The sequence below is a fragment of the Corvus brachyrhynchos genome, unplaced genomic scaffold (genome assembly GCF_000691975.1).
Source record: "Corvus brachyrhynchos isolate BGI_N302 unplaced genomic scaffold, ASM69197v1 scaffold59, whole genome shotgun sequence".
In the NCBI taxonomy this organism is placed as follows: domain Eukaryota; kingdom Metazoa; phylum Chordata; class Aves; order Passeriformes; family Corvidae; genus Corvus; species Corvus brachyrhynchos.
In genome coordinates, this window is record NW_008246054.1 from 2474008 (window position 1) to 2491636 (window position 17629).

The following is a 17629-nucleotide window of genomic DNA, read 5'->3' on the forward strand; positions in this document are numbered from 1 at the left end:
TCATTTTATTATCGCTTTATCTTTTATCTCATTCTGTCCTCTCTTTTTAATTTTCTTTTTTTCTGCTTATATTTTATTTCCTTTTGTTCCTTCATTTTTAAATTTCATTTATTTTGTCTGTTTATATTTTATTTCATTTTATTTTTCTTTCTTATTTCATTTTATTATTTCCTTCTTAATTTCATTTTCATTTCTTTTTTACCTGATAATTTATTTTTTCTTTTATTTTTTCACTTCATTTAATGGGTTTTTTTCATTTAATCTCATTCCTGTTATTTATTTTTATTTACCTGTATTATCTCAGTTATTTCATTATATAATGAGCTCCCATCCCCAGGAAAACCCACTGGAGTTTTGGTCTTTGATGGTCTCCCAGCCCTGATTTAATATCAGAGGGAGATGCCCTATGCTGACCCACAGCTCCAGGGCTGCCTCTTCCGTACCCTTCTCCTGCAGAAAAAGCCTTCAAAGCATCACAAAAAGCAGAGTTCTCTGAGCTGGGACTGCTCGAGCCTTGTGGGCACATTTCCATTCCAAATTTCATCCTATAGCCTAAAAAAAATAAAAAAAGTCCTTTTGCTTTGTTGCCTCTCTAAGCCCAAAATATTAAAATCAGCAAATTTGCATGATGAAAGTGTGCGGCGTTGGTCTGCTAAAGGAATTTCAAAGGAGTAACAAAAAACCTCTTTAAAGCAGGAGCCTCTTGCTGTCTGCTTTGCATGCGAGATTATGTCAGAACTTCTTTGAATCTGGAAGTTTCTTTCCTCTCACACTCGAGAACATTCATCATTTCGAGGCTGCCTTAAAATCTGCAGCAAAATATCCCCATATTTTAAAAATCAGCATTGAATGCCTAGAACTGCTCAAGGCTGAGGAATTTCATTAGCACTTGACACTTTAAAAAACAGTGTCAGGTCAGGACAAACACATTTGCTTTTCTGCTCAAGATAAATTCGGGGTTTTTTTTAGAAATGATGCTTGAGAAATATGTCCCCAAACTGCATTCTGAGGCAGAGCAGTTGTACAACCCTTCCAGTGTGACAATCCCAGCTCCCCTTCCTTGGTTTTCATTGAAGCACCTCAACATCAGTTCGTCAGGAAGTAGTGATAGGAAAAGGGGGAATGGCTTCCAGCTCAGAGAGGTCAGGGTTAGACGGGATTTTGGGAAGAAATCCTTCCCTGTGAGGGTGTGAGGCCCTGGCACAGGGTGCTCAGAGAAGCTGTGGCTGCCCCTGGATCCCTGGCAGTGTCCAAGGCCAGGCTGGACAGGGCTTGGAGCAACCTGGGCTAGGGAAAGGTGAAATATGAGAAATACCTCCTGCAAGAGCTTCCCTGGCACAGGAGATGCCCCAAGTGTGCCCAAACCACTCCTGGGGCTGCAGCACTGCTCCTCGGGAGCAAACATCCCTGTGGGATGACCAGCACTGTCCCCCTGTCCCTCCCTGAGCTCCACAGCCCATGCCAGAGCAGCCCCGTGTCACAGAGGACGTGGGGACACCACTCGTGCTGTCCCGAGGTGCCTCACTGAGCAGCTCCGTGCTCCGGCTCAGCACAGGGATGTGGGCTTTGGAAGCCCCCAGAGCCTCTCCGAGGGTCTCAGGAAATCCAGCCACGTCCACGGGGAGCTGCGAGAGGCTGCAGAGCTGGAAAACCTCTGTTCCTCCTCCAGTGCTCCAACAGGAGAGAAAATCTGAGCTCTGTGACTCGCCCAGGGCCTCCCCAGCTCTGAAAGACAGCAGAGCCTGTTAATGCTCCAGTCCAGGAGCATCTTCCCTCCCTTCAGCCATGGACATTTTTAAAATGTTCTGTGATGGAGAAAGAAACATTTCTTAAGTACCATTTGATGTCTCGGAATGGCTCCGGGGCTAGAGAAAACATGTTTATTTACTACTCTGCTGATTTTAATGCGAAAGATTGGTTCAGTGAGTGGAGGAAACAAACCAGGCAACATTTTCCATAATGTCTGCAAAGTGTTCTTGGGCTGCGGAAATATTTTCTTTCTTTCTCTCTCTCTCTCTTTCCAGCGTTTTTTTCAATCTAGCATTTCAAATTGAAGAATGGCTTGAGGGCTGAAGAAATCACTTGATAAAATACCCAACATTTACATTCTTGCAGGAGAAAAGCTAACTTTTTTTTTTTCCATCCGAACAGTGGTTTAGTGAAGCAGAAGAAACAATCCTGCAGCATCCCACGTCCCTTTAACCCTTTCAGGCTGCAGCTCTTCAGCTGAACTTTCTCTGTTCACTCACTGCAGAGCTTCAGGGATTTTGTTCCTTCTCCAAATTCTGGGCTCTAAGGCAACTGAAGGTGGTTAAAATACACCTTGCAGTTTGATTTCCAGGTGTATTTCTGGATGTCTGGGTGAGGGAGCCAGCCTGGCTGGGGACCAGCCCATGGCAAAGCATCAATCTCTGCACCAATCTCTGATTTATTTTGTGCGGGGACGTGACTTTCCAGCGAACTTGGTAATGAGCAAGACCTTCGAGGTCTTTGTAATCTTCCTGCCTCCAGAGATGCTGCTCCGGGGATGCCCCTGGACATGGCTGAGGTGCGCCATGCGCTGATTCCCAGCACTTGGTGATGGTGGGGATCACCCTGAGCACCCATCGGGGTAGCTCCGGGCTGGAAGGGATGCTGGAAGAGACGCAAAAATCCAGGAGTCTGCCGGGAGACTCCTTTTCCTGCAGCAATCCTTCAGAGGGCTTTGCAAAGCACATCAGTTGTCGCATTAGGAAGAATTTTTGTAGTTTGCTTTGTAGGTAGAATAAGTTTTATCTCCCCCGGCCGACGCGTGACCGATACTTGTGCCGGGCTGTGAACTACAAGGCCACGTGGTAGGTGGAGAAAATCCCCAGAAACCTTCCCTTTGATGGCCCATTTCGGCACCACTTCAGCACGATTGATATTCATGGAGGCAGGAGAGGACACGGCAGCTCTGGTACGGCAGAGCAGAGTTCACTGGGATTAGCATAACACCGTGAATGGCGGCAAATAACAAAACAAAATGTATCAGAACCCCTCGTTTATGTGCTTTATTTATTTATGCCAGAGGGATCTGCCTTTTCCTCTCCCCTTCACAGCAGCCGAGCGAACTTTGCCAGGTGATGAGTTCTGCTTGTCGTGCTCCCTCCTGCAGGAATAGACAATCTTTAATGTCCTTGTACAAAACGACGACACTGTGAGCGAGGGGGGAACCGGTCCCGTGGGGGATTTGTGGCAATCAGCTGGGCAGGGGCTCTGGCCAGAGAGAGCAGCGACTCTCCAGGTCCACCCCTCTCAGCCACGAAGCTCAAATCAGGACTGAAGGCAGCTCTTACACCGCCTTTCCCCTTGGAAAATGGAGATAAAGAGGTTTGATGACAACGTGTGGCCATCCCGGGACTTCATCTGCCGGCCCTGCCTCCCGTGTTGTGGTGTCTCCATCTCCCTCCCAGGATTTCTCTCTGCTCCCATCAGGGAGCCTCGATGGCGTGGATTTCACTGGGAAAGCTCTAACCCTGCTGCAGTAAATCTCTCCTGGGTCACGGGGGGTCTCATTCCAGCCCAGCAATGTTTTCATGTCAGCCCCCAGAGCTCCCCTGGGAGGCCCAGGGCTCAGAATTGGCATTTTGATGGTGTCTGAGCGCTCCGAACGCGGCCGTGACCCTGCGAGGTCTCTGCCATGCAGGGCTCTTGTGACAAGAGCAGTCACCACTGCAGCTGGGAGGAGAACACCCCCCACAGCCTCCAGGGCCGTACACGGGAGGAGAGACGGGGTGTTAACACCACATTTTGGAACAAGCCCCTGAAATCTTTGCTCAGCCAAAGCCACAGCACCCGGGGAGATGATTTCTTACCCAAGAAAGCCTTTTGTTTGTTGTCTTTGGTGGCTGTTCAGCTCTGACATTTTTTCTCCATGGGGTTTTCTCCTTCCCAGCTTTGGAAGGGGTGTGATGGCTCCAGCTCTCCCAACCCTCCATCCACTCCAGTTCCCGTGATGTCAGCCAGGAAAGGGAAGCACTGCTGGCAGCCTCTGCCACCTCACTGCTCTGGGCAGGGCTTCCCCACATCAGCCCATGAAGTCACTCATGGGATAAGACAAGGGAGTCCTTGGGATGGAGTCGGATATTCATGGAATCCCAGAATGGTTTGGAAGGGACCTTGAAGACCATTTTGATCCAAGCCCCTGTCATGGGCAGTGACACCTTCCACTATCCCAGGTTGCTCCAAGCATTGTCCAACCTGGCCTTGGACACTTCCAGGAACGGGGTGAAGTTAAAGTTGTTATTTTTGATGAATAATGTACATAAAGCTCTGAGTTCTTTACATGAAGCCTCTACACAAGGCTTGAGCATCACCCTGTGCCACGCAGCTGACACGGTGCAGATGTGGATTATTTTGACTCCAACCAGGCTTATTTGATTTACATTAAAATGATTAGGAATAAGTTAAAACAAACAGAAATGAGATGTCTCCAAGGCAGCTGCCTTGTCCTGACTAAACTGGCACAAGGCTGTGTGTAAAAAGGCTTTACTTGTTAGTAAATAGAGAAATCCTTCAGATCCTGCTGGGAGAATTGCTCCAGAAGCGCAAGGCACCGCTTGTTTCCAGCTGGGTCCCCCGAGGTGAGAGCAGGACAACAACAGAAAATCATGTATCATTGGCCTGTTTTAGTAATTATTTATTATATAATGTTGTGGTGCCTGTGCAAGAGGGAGAAGAGAAAGCCCAGCCCTGGGAGGCGTTTTCTGGCTGTGTTAACTCGTGGCAGGTACTCACAGCCTGGCTTGGCTGAGGCTGCCAGCCTGGGAGCCTCTGACCTCCCTGGACACAGCCTGCAGACTGTTTTCCCAGGAGCGGCATTAAAATAAATTTCCATAAAAATATCTGCTTTCATCTTAAAGACTCAACGTGTTGGTGGATAGAACCTCGTCTGGTAAATGATCTTGATATTTAATTGCCTCTAAAGCTCAGAAATGCTATTTAAGTCAGGCTGGCGCAATTCACAGGACACCACAAGCCTTGCTCTGGCTGGCTGCTCTCTCTCTGAGCTCTGCCCACGATTTCTGCTCCCCAGATGAACCATCTGACACTTGGCTGCGGGAGCAGACGTCCCGTTAGTGCCGGGTCCAAGAGCCCTGGGTGACTGCGGCGGCTCTCCAAGGGACTCGCTCCTGCTGCAGCTCTTGCATTGGAGTCAGTGTTTGCTTTAAAGAGTTTTAAAATTGGAAAGGAGCTTCTCTTTTGGGTCTGGCAGAGGAGGTGAAGCTGCACCCTGTGCACCCCTGTAATGTGGAGGGGTGTCTGTGGCCAGCCTGGGGGATTTGTGGACACCAAGCAACACCTGGTGATGTATCTCAATCCAAAAGTCCCTGCAGACTCCCTCAGGCCTCTCACAGAGTGTGGCTCATTTCTTTGATACAACCATCACTTTTTTAAAGTCTTTCTTGGTTCATAATTTTAATTCATTTAAAGCTGACCACTCAGTTGACTGCTGAGCCAATAAATGGTGCTCAGGCTCTCCCTACAGATCCTCTTACACCCCTCATTATTTCTGATGTAGGTGCTCAGAAACACAAGCAAGATGCCTTTAAATCATGATGCTCAGGTCACCCTTAGAGGCCAAATAACTCTGGCCAGGTGGAAAGGGAAGGAGGTGGCCACGTGTCGGCTCTGCAGGAGATGATGATACCCTCGATGAGAGCGTGAAACTGCCAGAGACAGAGTCAGGCATTTGATTTTTCTAAGCTAAGCATGTAAATGAGACTGGCATAATCGGTCTGTGTTTCCCCTTCCTTTCTGTAGAGGAATATTTTGGGTTGAAGTGTCTGTGATGTGACTGATGCAGCAAGTCAGCGCTGTCAGAGCCTGATTCACGAGTCGGTGCTGCAGTGCTGGGGGTGGGAGCGGGTAACCTTGGCTCCTGCTCCTGCTCCTCCTCCTCCCCGGGAGCCCGGGATCCGGTGTCACCGGCAGGTGCTGCTGGGAGCGGCTCTGTCCCCGCTGGAAATGGGCTGACACCCACAGGGAGGGTTTTCCCTGTGCATGGCAGCACATGGACAGCTAAACCAGCAACCCTGGGCTCCTGTCTTGGTCACTGACAATGGACCAGGCAGGGGCATGGAGCAGCCCAGACGTCTCCTGAAATATTGCTGCTGGCCACGAGATGGTCTGGATTTTTATTGTGAGGGATCAAGTGGCTCTTGGTGCTGAAGTTAAGTCAAACCTCTTTGAATTTCCCACAGAACTCGAGTGTGATCTTATCACAGGAGCTGCAGCAGGGCCCGTGCGTAGGCACAGCTCCTTTGCTATTGTTGAGAAAGTCTTGGTCTGAGAAAATTTAGAGTAATAATGATCCCCCCTGAAGCGCATTGTTTCTCTTTATTCCGTGTTTGCCCTGGTAGCTGCACCATTAAAGCAGAGAGGGCACCCCAAGAAAAGCCACCACATCAGCCCACTCAGGACAATGCTCCAAGCAAGGGGAGAGAGCTTTACCAGCCAAAGATCTATTGGGAAGAAGCCTTCAGCTGATTCATTTCCCAGGTTTCCCACAACTATTTTGAGAGCTTTTGTCTCCCATTGTTATAAGAGAAATTTTTAATCCACTCTTCACAAGGAGCTTGGCAGGGATGGGATGTCCTGCCCAGCCCCCAGACCCATCCATCCCTGTGCGATGTCTCCCACCTGTTCCGAGGTGCTCCCGCTCCTGCTGGGGCTGGGCTGGGCTCCTGGCACCAGGAGGAACTGGCGCACCAGTGAATGCACACAAAAGCATGGGAAAAAACCTGCTGTGATTTACCCACACAGAGTTCAATAAACATTAGATCTGATGGCATTCATCGTTTTTTCATAGCATGCTCGATTACTGCTTCAGTTATTGCTCAAATGACATCATTCCTGGCAAAGGAATTGATTGATTTTTTAATGAATATTCATATGGCATTTCAGCCAGGAGTAGGCATTAATATTCTAAGAAAGAAGAATGAAACGTACATCCTAATTTAATGAATGATTGTAAATATGTATCTGATGGATAATGTGACGATGAGCATTTAAAAAGGCATCCATAGTCACCTCGGGGGCTTTTCTTGGGAACAAAGGGGCAACCAGGGTGCAGGCAGGGCAAACGGGGTGAGGGATGGACTGGGCCAGCCGGTCAGATCTCACCACGGATCTCCCGTCACTCGGGTTGGGATTCTGTAACACTCTGAGATAAATCACGAATTGATAACACTTGCTGACCCCAGCTGATACCGGGGCTGTGACGTGGAAAACAGTGATGAGAGCGAGATGTGAAGCTGGACAAAGAGACAGAAGGGACAGGAGAGAGCCCCCATTTCCTCCTCTGCCCCTCTGTCCCACCCCAGAGATCCCGGGGGCTGGTTGGAGGCAGGTAAAGCATCGGTTCAATCCCCCCGTGGAGCTCTGTCATGTTCAATTCCCTTCATCCTATTCCGGCTGCGAGGCTCGTGGTCCCCGAATGTACATATATTTGTCAGGCATTCTTAAGATGTCTCCCTGTTCTGAGCACTGATCCTTTGTGAAGGCAACAGTTGTAGTGCTTAAACAGCGACAACAGGCTCGCTTCTCCCCCCTCGTGCCATCCCAGCTTTGGAAAACGCTAAAACCCCGGGCTTAGAGTGCCGCTGCTCAGAGCCTCTTAAACAGGCGTTTAATTTAAATGCTCCTTCGGTCCCGGGGGGAGAGCACACACCTGAAGCATCCTCTGGAAGCAGGGATAAATCAGGGCATCGCCATTAAAGTCACCGAGGTGACAGGCACGAAAGGCTATTTATACCCAGCGGCGATCTATTGTGCAAGGCAGAGCACAGGCTCTTCTGCTGACACAGCACAAACCGCCTCGGCCCCACGTGAAATGCAAAAAGCAATCCCCGAAATTCCCTGCAAGCTTGCGGAGCCGCAGCCAGGACTTCTCTAGAACCGGCCCTGAGACCGAGGAACGGCGACCCGAATGGGAACAGAGCTGCTTTACCCCCCCTCTCCAATCAAAACTGCTCGCTGTTCCTCCTAGAGCTGGCAGGGAAGAGGGATAACCTTTGGAGGGCATCTCCTGGCTGCAGGCGGGGCTGGGCTCTGCTCCGCGGTGCCCCGGGAGCGCAGCCCTGCAGCCACGGCTCCCGTTTGCACATCCTCGTGCGTGGGACCGAGTTTGCCGATAAAAATACAGCCAGAGTTATGCTTGGTATGGAACAAGCAGGCAGTAGCTGCCGAAGACTTCACAACATCCCGCTTTTGGCTCGCCTCCAAAGCACCAAAACAAAACAAAATTCAGTTGGCATCTCTGCAGATTGAAGCAAGTTTTTCTTTTTTGCAGCAATTGCTGAACAAACGTTTCGATACTTGTGCCGCCGCCCCCGTCCCTGCTTTCTCCCCCGAATCATGTGCTGGAAGGATGGAAAAGATGTTCAAGGTCATGGGCGTGCTGTGAGCAGAATGACAGAATCCCAGAACCACTGAAGCTGGAGAAGCCCTCCCAGCTCATCGAGTCCAACCTGTGACCGATCCCCACCTCGTCACCCAGCCCAGGGCACTGAGTGCCACGTCCAGGCATTTCTTGGACACCTCCAAGGGTGGGGACACCACCACCTCCCTGGGCAGCCCCTTCCAAAGTTTCACCACCCTTTCTGTGAAGAAATTCTTCCTGAACAAATCTGCTCATTGCCCATGTCTGTCCTTGGTGGTTTCACGGCGCTCTGTCACCAATGTGGAGCTCAAGCCATGAGTGATGGGTGCCTTGGCCCAGCAGGACCTGCAGGAGTGGGGTGGTTTCTCCAAACCACTCTCTTATCATGCTGGGGGCTTTTGGACACCTAGGGAGGTGCAGCTTCTACACCTGGGCTGAATTCAACCCCCTGTGCCTGCCCTTCACATAGGAGAAGCAAACCCATCTTCTTCCCATCCGTGGGCTGCTCCCTTGCACCAGCCAGAAAGGAGCAGCAACCCAGGAATTACAGCAGAGTCAGCCTGGGAAAAATCCCACAGCAGCGGCCTGAAATGAGGGAATTCAGGGTTTGGCCTCATATTTCTTTTGTGACACAGGACACAAACAATGTACATCTTCTGTAGGTTTGAGTGTTGCAACTTGACCTTCTGGGCTTTGCTTTCAACTGGTTTATTTATTTCCCCAAGAAGAGGCAGGTTTGTTGGAGAGGAAACAAGGTGAAACCCTGACCTTGTTGAAAGCGCTGGGAGTTTGCCACTGATTGCAGCAGAATTAGACATTTACACAGAGTTATAACCAGGGGTTCAGGTCTTGCTTCTTGCTTCTTTGGTGCTTGATGCTTTAAAGGAAGAGACCAAAAGTCCTCCAGCCCTTCCCTGCATGCTCACCATTCCCAGCAGCACCAGCCCCCTCCTGCCCTCTCTGGAAGCAGCTACAGTCCTTGAAGCATGAAATTTTCTTGTCCTTATTGTAGCACATTGCTATCATGTCGTTACTGATCAGAAAAATTATCCTGTGTTTTCTCTGCATCCAGCCCCTTCCGAAGGCGTTCACAATGAGTGAGCACGGGCACAACTCGAACAATCAATCTCTGTGGAAACCACCCCCTGCTCTTGCAAAGAGCAGGCAGTGCACTCCCCTGGTTTGGGCAGTCAGAGTGCAGAAATACATCAATTTTGGTGATTTTTGACCTGCAAAGCTCCAACAGCAGCCCCCCAAACACTGCAATAGCGACTCTGTAACCCAGACTCCCCATGCACCCAGAGGAGCTCTTTGTACGGTGTCTTAATCAGTACATAAAATGCTTTCAGTGAAATGCTGCCTTCTTCTGTCTATTTGTCACAACTGATGCTCTGGTGAACAGTAAATAGGAAATTTGTTGGCAAATCAGCACTACCAGCTCGGTTTGCAAGGAAAGGCTGGAGCACAGAACTCTGGGCAAGTCCCTGTCGTGCCTCGTGCTGGACCCTCAGTCCTTGAGGTTCAGCAAGTCCTGAAGGCACATAAATCTCTCCTCAACAACCCAGCAATACCCAGACAGCGCGTGGTTATGTAATTCCTAGCACTTCTGATGTTATTAAAAGGGCTGATTAAAGCAATGTATGCACAAGAATTCCCTATCAGTTCTGCTAGGAAAGCTCCACATTGAAAATTCCGGCCCTTTTAGCCGCCTGTGCTGCTCCCCCCTCTTCTCATCCCCGTCCCCGTTGCACAACGCTGGTTTCATGTTTGCCACCAGACAGTTTGCAGTCAGCCTCACATGGAAAAGAAGGAAGTAACAGTGCCTACATTGCACAGAACTGCAAGCAAACGCCTTTCCAAGAAACTATTAAGCAGTGCTCATTTGAAGTTAAAATGGAAAAAAAAAAAAAAAAAAGAAAGAAAAAAAAAAAAGACAAACTTGGAAGGATTTTTCTTGGCTCGGAGCTTTTTATGAAATTCAGATTTGAAGCGAAACGTGGCCAGGCAACACCGGTGGTGCAGCACAGGCAGAGTGCAGGCAGGGATGCGCTGTCTTGGGCTCGGACAGATGCGAGCCCTCCTCGGTGCCGGTCCCTTCCCTGCCTGCAGAGGGGCTGCAGGAAGGAGCGGGGACCGCAGCCCCCGGGGCACAGCCTGGCACCCCTCAGGCTCCCCTCTGCTGCTCCTGCCTGGCACCACTGCCCGGCTGCCTCCCTGCTCCATCACCCCAGCGCTCCCCAACCCCCTCGCACTGTCTGGGGTTGGTTTTGGCCCCAAAGTGTGAAACGGCCCCTTTGTGCCGCACACAGCAGCAATTGTTCCTCGGGAGTTTTGCATGGACGAGGCCGCTGTCCCCCGGCAGCTTCAGACACCCTCGATGGCAGAATAAACGAACAGGCAGCGTTAAAGTAACCGCGCTGGGCTTTTCAAATATACATCGCTGTGATTTATTTTTTAAACCGTTGCTCGGTTTTCGAGGCAAGGAGATAAGACTCCTCTGGAAAAAAAAAAAGAAAAACAAAAAGATCTTTGCCCATCTAAATTCTCCCCATTACCGAGCAAATGGTTTGCAACAACAAATTTATTCCACAGCGTCTCCTGTGCTCTTTTTTGTTTGAAAAAGCCACAAACAGATTGTGATTTTCTCTAACAGATTCACCATCTGGGAAATTTTTCATGCAACTCCTTTCCTCACTGGGAGCAAGTTACTCAGAGGGGAATTCCCAGCAGAGAGCAGACTCTGAAGGGATGGGTCGTTCATTTAATTAGCATGCATAATCTGGATGTCCTTACTCAGGCAAAACTCTCACCAGGGCCAACGGGAGATTTATTTTTTTTTTATTCAAGAACCAGCTAAGGACTTTGGTATTTGTCTCTTGGTGTTACACACTGTGCTTTCCTTGCAGGGAAAAGTTGGCTTTTGGCTGCATTAGAGGCTCTGATTTACTACAGTCTTGTGCATCCAAGGCCAGGATGTGGCCCTTGCAGGCCACAGTCTTGCAGTCACAAGGCTGAGCCCTGGCAGGAGCAGCTCCCTTTCACACACTTCCCCAGCCCAGGGAACATCCCACGTTCTTGGAGCACGCTCTCGCAGCCAGGGCAGTGTGGGGTGGAGGTCAGCGGGGGAAGAGGCTCTGCAGAGCCTAACACGCATCAGCACAGAGAAGTGTCCTGTTCCTACAGCCCTTGTGCAAGGGATGGGGTTCTTTTTCCCCTCAGCAGATGAATTTATCACATGGGAAGATGCAGGAAGTGCAGGGATGCTCCTTTTATCTGTTACCTTAAAGCTACTCCTGTGGAACATCAGCGTTGACTGCAGCCTCCTGAGCTCAGAGCTCGGAGCAGACCCCACCGCCCGGCCTGCTCCCACCTCAGCACAGCTCTGAGAGCTGCACAAGGAGATCTTACACTGAACAATTTTCACTGGCTCATTACTGGACAAAACTTCGCTTTGAACTGACGTTTTCTGGGCACGACGAGAGCTTTGAAGCAGGGAGACAAAATTAGTGCAGAGAGTTGGCAGGTGAAGAAATGACAGGGTGTTTTTTTTCTTTCCCCCAGCAGCAGAGCTGTCCAGGAGCTATGGAAACCTTGTTTGGCTAAATAAAAACGCAGAAAGATAACAAGGCTTCATATTTTCCAGCAACGTGTTTGCTGGAACAGTGTTCTATCTGTGTGTGCTAGAGGCTCCAGAACAGCCAAAGCTGTTCCTGAAGGGAAATGTGCCGTGCTGTTTTCCACAACTGGAAGTAAAGAATTTACTTGAAAGTAAAGAATTTACTCCCTCCAGGAGGGAGGGAAATCAAGTCAGTGATGTAAGAGAACCCTGGGAAGAATTGCAGTGAGCCTTCAGGCAGGTGAGGGGCTGGTTTCTTCTCCAGTCTGCTCCCAGTGACTTTTTGAGAGTTACAACTATAAACTGGGACAAAACTCCCAAAGCTCCCTCTAGGAACTGGGCAAACAAGTTCTTCCCCAAGAGATGGCAAAGGCTCGATAACCACATATTACTGAAAGTGAAAACATATCCATCCTTGCCCAAGTCCTTCTCTCTCTTAGAAACCTCCTTCCCCTTCAAGTTCTCCACTGTGACTCTTCAGCTCTTGGGATACCAGAAAGGAGCATCTCCTGCACACATGGGGTTTGTGGGCTGCTCTATCCACACAAATATATCTCCAGTTTGGTCTGTAATGGTCCTGTCCATACTGGGTGTCCAAAACCTGTGCTCCATGGACTCCAAGTTTGCCAGTCACTGGAGAGCATGTCCTGTCCAGCATCTATTTTAGGGTTTCATGCTGCTGCACGTCACTGTAGTACTTTCCACACAAAAATAATAGGAATGCCAAAGTCCACCGTGGCAGGAATATTCCCCTATTCCCATAGGAAGCATCACAATTGTGTCCCAAAACTACAGCTCTGCACAGCAAGCTCAGCTCCAGCAGGGAAAGGAGGAAAGACAGGGCCTTCTAGGAATTAATTGCTGTGCCCCTCAGTGGGAAGTGACAGCTCCTTCTGTCTCCTCTACCCTGCACTGCCCTGTTTCAGAGAACCACAAAGTCATTAATTTTGGAAAAGACCTCCAAGATCAAGTTCAACCTTCAACCCAAACTGTGCCCCCACCCTGCCATCCCACCACCAGGACATCCCCACATCACAGCGATACCACCACGAGAAGAGGAAATCCTTCCTTTTTCTTCCCAACCCATCCACCAACATGTTAAACACCCAAGTTTAATGTAGGTGGCATGTTTCATACAGAATTTTACAGGCACCCAAAACACCAGCTGGTGCCATGTTCTGAAGAGTTAACGAGGTGAAACTCCAACACTTCAGTCTCGTTCAAACACTCCCAGGCTGAACAACAGGCCCAAGGCGGCTTCGCCACCGCATGGCTCCTCAGCCGGGATCCCCCTGTCACCCAAACACCCCAAAAGCTCTGGAGCGAGCAGGACTCCTTCTCCAGAGGGTTTGGAGTAGGTCTGCAAAGGATACACTCTCCCAGATCAGTATTTCTAATATTTTTCCTGATTAGTCTTAAGGACATTTTTAACCCACCATGTGGAATAGAAATGTCTAAAGACCAAACATGGAAAGAAAGGAAAAATCCCAACAAACCATCTGCTCTCACTGTTCAGGATGGGATTGGCATGAAGGAATGCTGAAATGAAAATTGCAATAATTTTAGAGTTAAATCCATCTATATAGCTTTAATAGACTTAAAATATTTTGGATCCATCCTTCCCAACACTGAATTTGAAAAGAGTGAAATACTCAAAAGAACACAAACTTCCCCAACGAGGCACAGTCTGCAAGAACCTGCTCAACACGAAATATTTCTGGCAAATATCATTATAAACCACTCTTGAACAGCAGAAAGTTCAACTTCCCCTGTTTCCTTACTTGTATTCTACAATGTTTTGTGTGTCCCTTTATCAAAAATGCCAGGTTTTCAATTAAACTAAATGGGGGAAAAGACCTCAACTCATGCTTTGCATAACCTTAATACAACATTCAATCTGCCTCTTTCTCCCTCCCTCAGTTGTGGCTTGGCTCCCTTTCAACTTCTAAGAAAGTTTTAGAATCTCAATTCTGCAAGAAAGAAATACTTTGGCAAAATAATCCTAAAAGCTTTTTAAAAAAAAATTAAAACCAATGAATTTACATTCTGAATCATTCCCAAGATCTTACTTATTCTGCAACCTCTTGGGGATGTTGTGAGGTTTAATTAGCTCCAGTTGGAAAACGCTTTGACGAGGAAAAGTGCCAAATGTTGCTCCACTCAGGTAGAGCTAAAATGTCTAAATTATTACATCATAAAACAAATAATTTGGAAATTAATTCCTCTTCCTTGCCAGCATGATTTCACAGGGACCTCACTTCCCCAACTGTGCTGGTAGGATCACACCACCAAGGTGTCCAAGTGCTGGTAATGACCAAAAATCAGAGATTTTTGAACGTCGTGGTGCCTTTGAGGCTGCCTCAATCACCTAATTCTGGGGTGTCTGTGTGCCACAGGAGACCTGAGCTTCAGGCCATTCTGAGTGCAGGTACTTGGCCACCTTTGTAGAAGATGCTGGGGAGTCACTGAGCTAAGGCAGCTCAGCCCCAGGGTCTCTCTTGAGGAACATCTGGGCGTTTGGCGAAGGTTATTTGTTGTGATTTAACAAGGACACGTCCTTCTTCCTCAGAACACAGGGCCAATGGAAGTCCGAGCGGCCAAAGCGGGTTTGTTGAAGGAAGGCACAAAAGTGAGGCTCCATCTCTCGCTCCCTGCACCAAGGACGTGACAACGAGCCAAAGCTCCCCAGATGAGATCTGAATGCTCTGTGATAACGAGGTTATGCTCAGTATCAGTCACTTGCCCACGTCTGCAGTTGGCAAGGGGTCTCAGCCTCCAGCAGTGACCTTGTGAGGCTCCAGCTCCAGGGCAGATCCCCCCACCCCGGCAGCTGCTCAGCAGGGACAGCTCAAAAAAGGCTCACTCAGGCTGTCATATTTATGGAATAAAGCAGTTGGCTCGCAGTCAAATTACAAGTGATGAAAAAGGTTGTGAGACTCCTTGTACCCACAAGCTCCTTTGTTCCTTGACCAAATTAGCGCTGGAAGAACCACCTGCTATTCATGTGTTAATCGCATGATCGCTGCTCTGCTTTACAGGCTCACACACATCAAAGCCGGCTGTGTCACCCTGTTCCTGTGGGGGTTTTCAAAGAACACCGTGAAACCAGAGAAGTTCACGACCTGGGGACGGCCCAAACCTTTGTTTCCTTCGGATCCGGAACCAAACCACCGCAGGTTTGGCCAAGCAGTTGAGTGTGTCCATCACAGCGGGCCTGGCAGGCACGGGACCACAAATCACCCTTTCACCCAAGGAGTGCTGAAGTTCAGCCACTCCCAGGTGAAACAAGGTCCCACCACCCAAGGAGGATCCCGGCTGCTCTCCCAGGGCTGTTTGCTGGCCGGCTGTGACAGGTTTTCTGCAGGAATTCTGGAGCACAGCCACCCTGAGAGCCTCCCCCAGTCCGCAGCGCTCCGGGCTGGCAGCTGTACTGGGCAGGAAAGCACCGGGCTGGGGATTACTGGGAGCTCTCTCTGCACACAGAGCAAGCTGGAGCTCAGACCTACAGGACACTCAGGATCTGGGGTCTGGAGAACAATCCCAGAGAAGGCTCTGGGGAGATCTCTGTTGGGAGGAAAGTTCCAGACACCAGTTTGTGACAGATGCTGATGCTACATCTCTGCTGCAGAAAGAGCCTTTGGCTCTCTCGGGGCTAATCTAAAGTTCACACCACCGTGGCCATTATTTATTCAGCTCTGCTGTTCAGCTGCGTTATCTGTAACACTCCATAATGACAGAATTTCGGGGGGTGCTTTAGCTTTGGGCTCCACACAGAAGCTTCTCCATTTTCTATCCATAAGCCTCCAAACCGAAGTATGTCAGCAAAAGGCTGCACCACTCACAAGCTGAAATGTGAAGGATCTTTCCCCGTGTGCAAACGGCACTCACAGCTTTGACCAAGGAGAAGATAAAAAACACAGTCATGTAATTCCATTCTTGCTTATTTCCCTATGATTGACCCCAAAGATTTTGTGGACAGAGGGAAAAAGGCTCTCCATCATTTTTACCAACTCGTTTTCAAACATTTCTTTAAAGAATGCAGGGAAAAAGGCAATATTCCATTATAAGGCAAAACAAACAAACAAAAGCAATATAAAAATAAACTTCAGGCCAGCTTCTGGGCTCCATAAATAGAGTTACTTGACTGACTGCATAGTGACAACTTAGATCAAGACCAGTAAAACTGAGCTTAAAATTCAACTGCCTTTTTGAGCTGTTGGTAATGCTCTGCAGTGGCCCCCCCCCCCACGCCCCGCTGCAGAGGTAGAACAATTCGTGTCATTTCAGGGAACAATTATTGCCAGCTCAGACTGCACTCTGCTACCAATCTCTCCTAGGTAAGACAGTCTCACCTCATTGTACGCCGTGAGACAGAAGAATCTCTGTGAGAAAGCTGGAACTAATCAATTCAGGGAAAAGTAGAACCAAATGCCAAGATCTGAACGCTGAGGATCATTGCAATGGGTCCCCCTTAATCACTGCAAAATGAGAACATATTTGCCGTGACTGGGAATTTCAGGAGCACATGATAGCAAGCCCTGCTCCCATCCCTCCCGTGGATTTGTGCTATTAGGGAAAAAGACTCAATTACTCAGCACTAACTGCCTGAAAAGGACAAAGCCACTCAAAGCTATATAATCACCTTAAAGTGGATGAAACAGTAGAGTGGGGCAAATGTATGTCTTGCACAAATCTAAAAATAAAAGAGGGGAAAAAAGCCCCCAAAGCTCTACAGTCTGTTGAATTTTGGCCCCAGATTCTTATTGGGAATATGCAAAACGTAAACCTACAAGAAAGATACTTATTACAGGCCTGAGATATTAAGGAACGTTTTTAGGAAAATGGTGAAGATGGATTAAGAGTGTGGGGTGCAAAATTATCTGGCTTCTGTCCTCCAGATAAATCACAGCCTTTTTCATGCCCACAGGAGTACAGGAACACCAACAAAATAGGCTCTTATGGATTAAAAGAAACTTATATTAACCTGCACTGTGCAAAGAATAAAACACCCAATCAAGTGTTGCACTTTGATAATCAAAATGGCACCTCGACCCTCAAAGAGATACAAATTCCAGAGACAAGCATGTTAATTTATCCACAAAAATTAGCACTGAGAAATAAATTAATTTATATTAGAAAAAAAAAAAAAAGAAGAGGATATTGACACATTTTAGGGGTAGAAGAAAAGTCACCTCCTGATCCCACATGCGCTTGGTTTTATTTACATATCCACAAAGACCATGAAACACCACCCCAGCCCCCCCACCAGCAGCATGGTCACATGAATCCCATAGATGAGCAGTTCATTCATGAGGCTGAAGTCCACCCGCCTCCGCCCCAGCAAGAGCAGGATGATGGAGAGTTTGTACTGGAAGCGCAGGAAGATGCGGATGCCAAGGTACTGAAGGCAAAACAAGATCGAGAGAGCCACCCAGAGGATGGAGGTAAAGAGGCTGCAGCTGAAGTACAGCAGGAAGCGGATGAATCCGTACATCCATCGCGATTTGAGATAGATGTCGAAGTTGTTGTACTTGGTGCGCACCAGGTGCGTGGTGCGCACGGGGCCGCAGGCCGAGTGCAGGCAGGTGGTGTGGGGGGCGTGGAAAGAA

General features: G+C 48.7%; 1 protein-coding gene across 2 annotated transcripts in view; it reads right to left on the bottom strand.

The window, feature by feature from the left end:
* Positions 1-16979: 16979 nt before the first annotated feature.
* CUNH9orf69 (chromosome unknown C9orf69 homolog) overlaps positions 16980-17629 on the bottom strand; it is a 3109-nt gene continuing 2459 nt past the window's right edge. The window contains exon 3 of one of the 2 annotated variants that reach the window (XM_017745664.1): positions 16980-17625. In XM_017745664.1, the coding sequence (XP_017601153.1) occupies positions 17242-17625 (384 nt within the window). In that variant the 3' untranslated portion in view covers positions 16980-17241. The remainder of the gene's footprint in view (positions 17626-17629) is intronic. The other variant, XM_017745663.1, reaches the window with a different exon arrangement.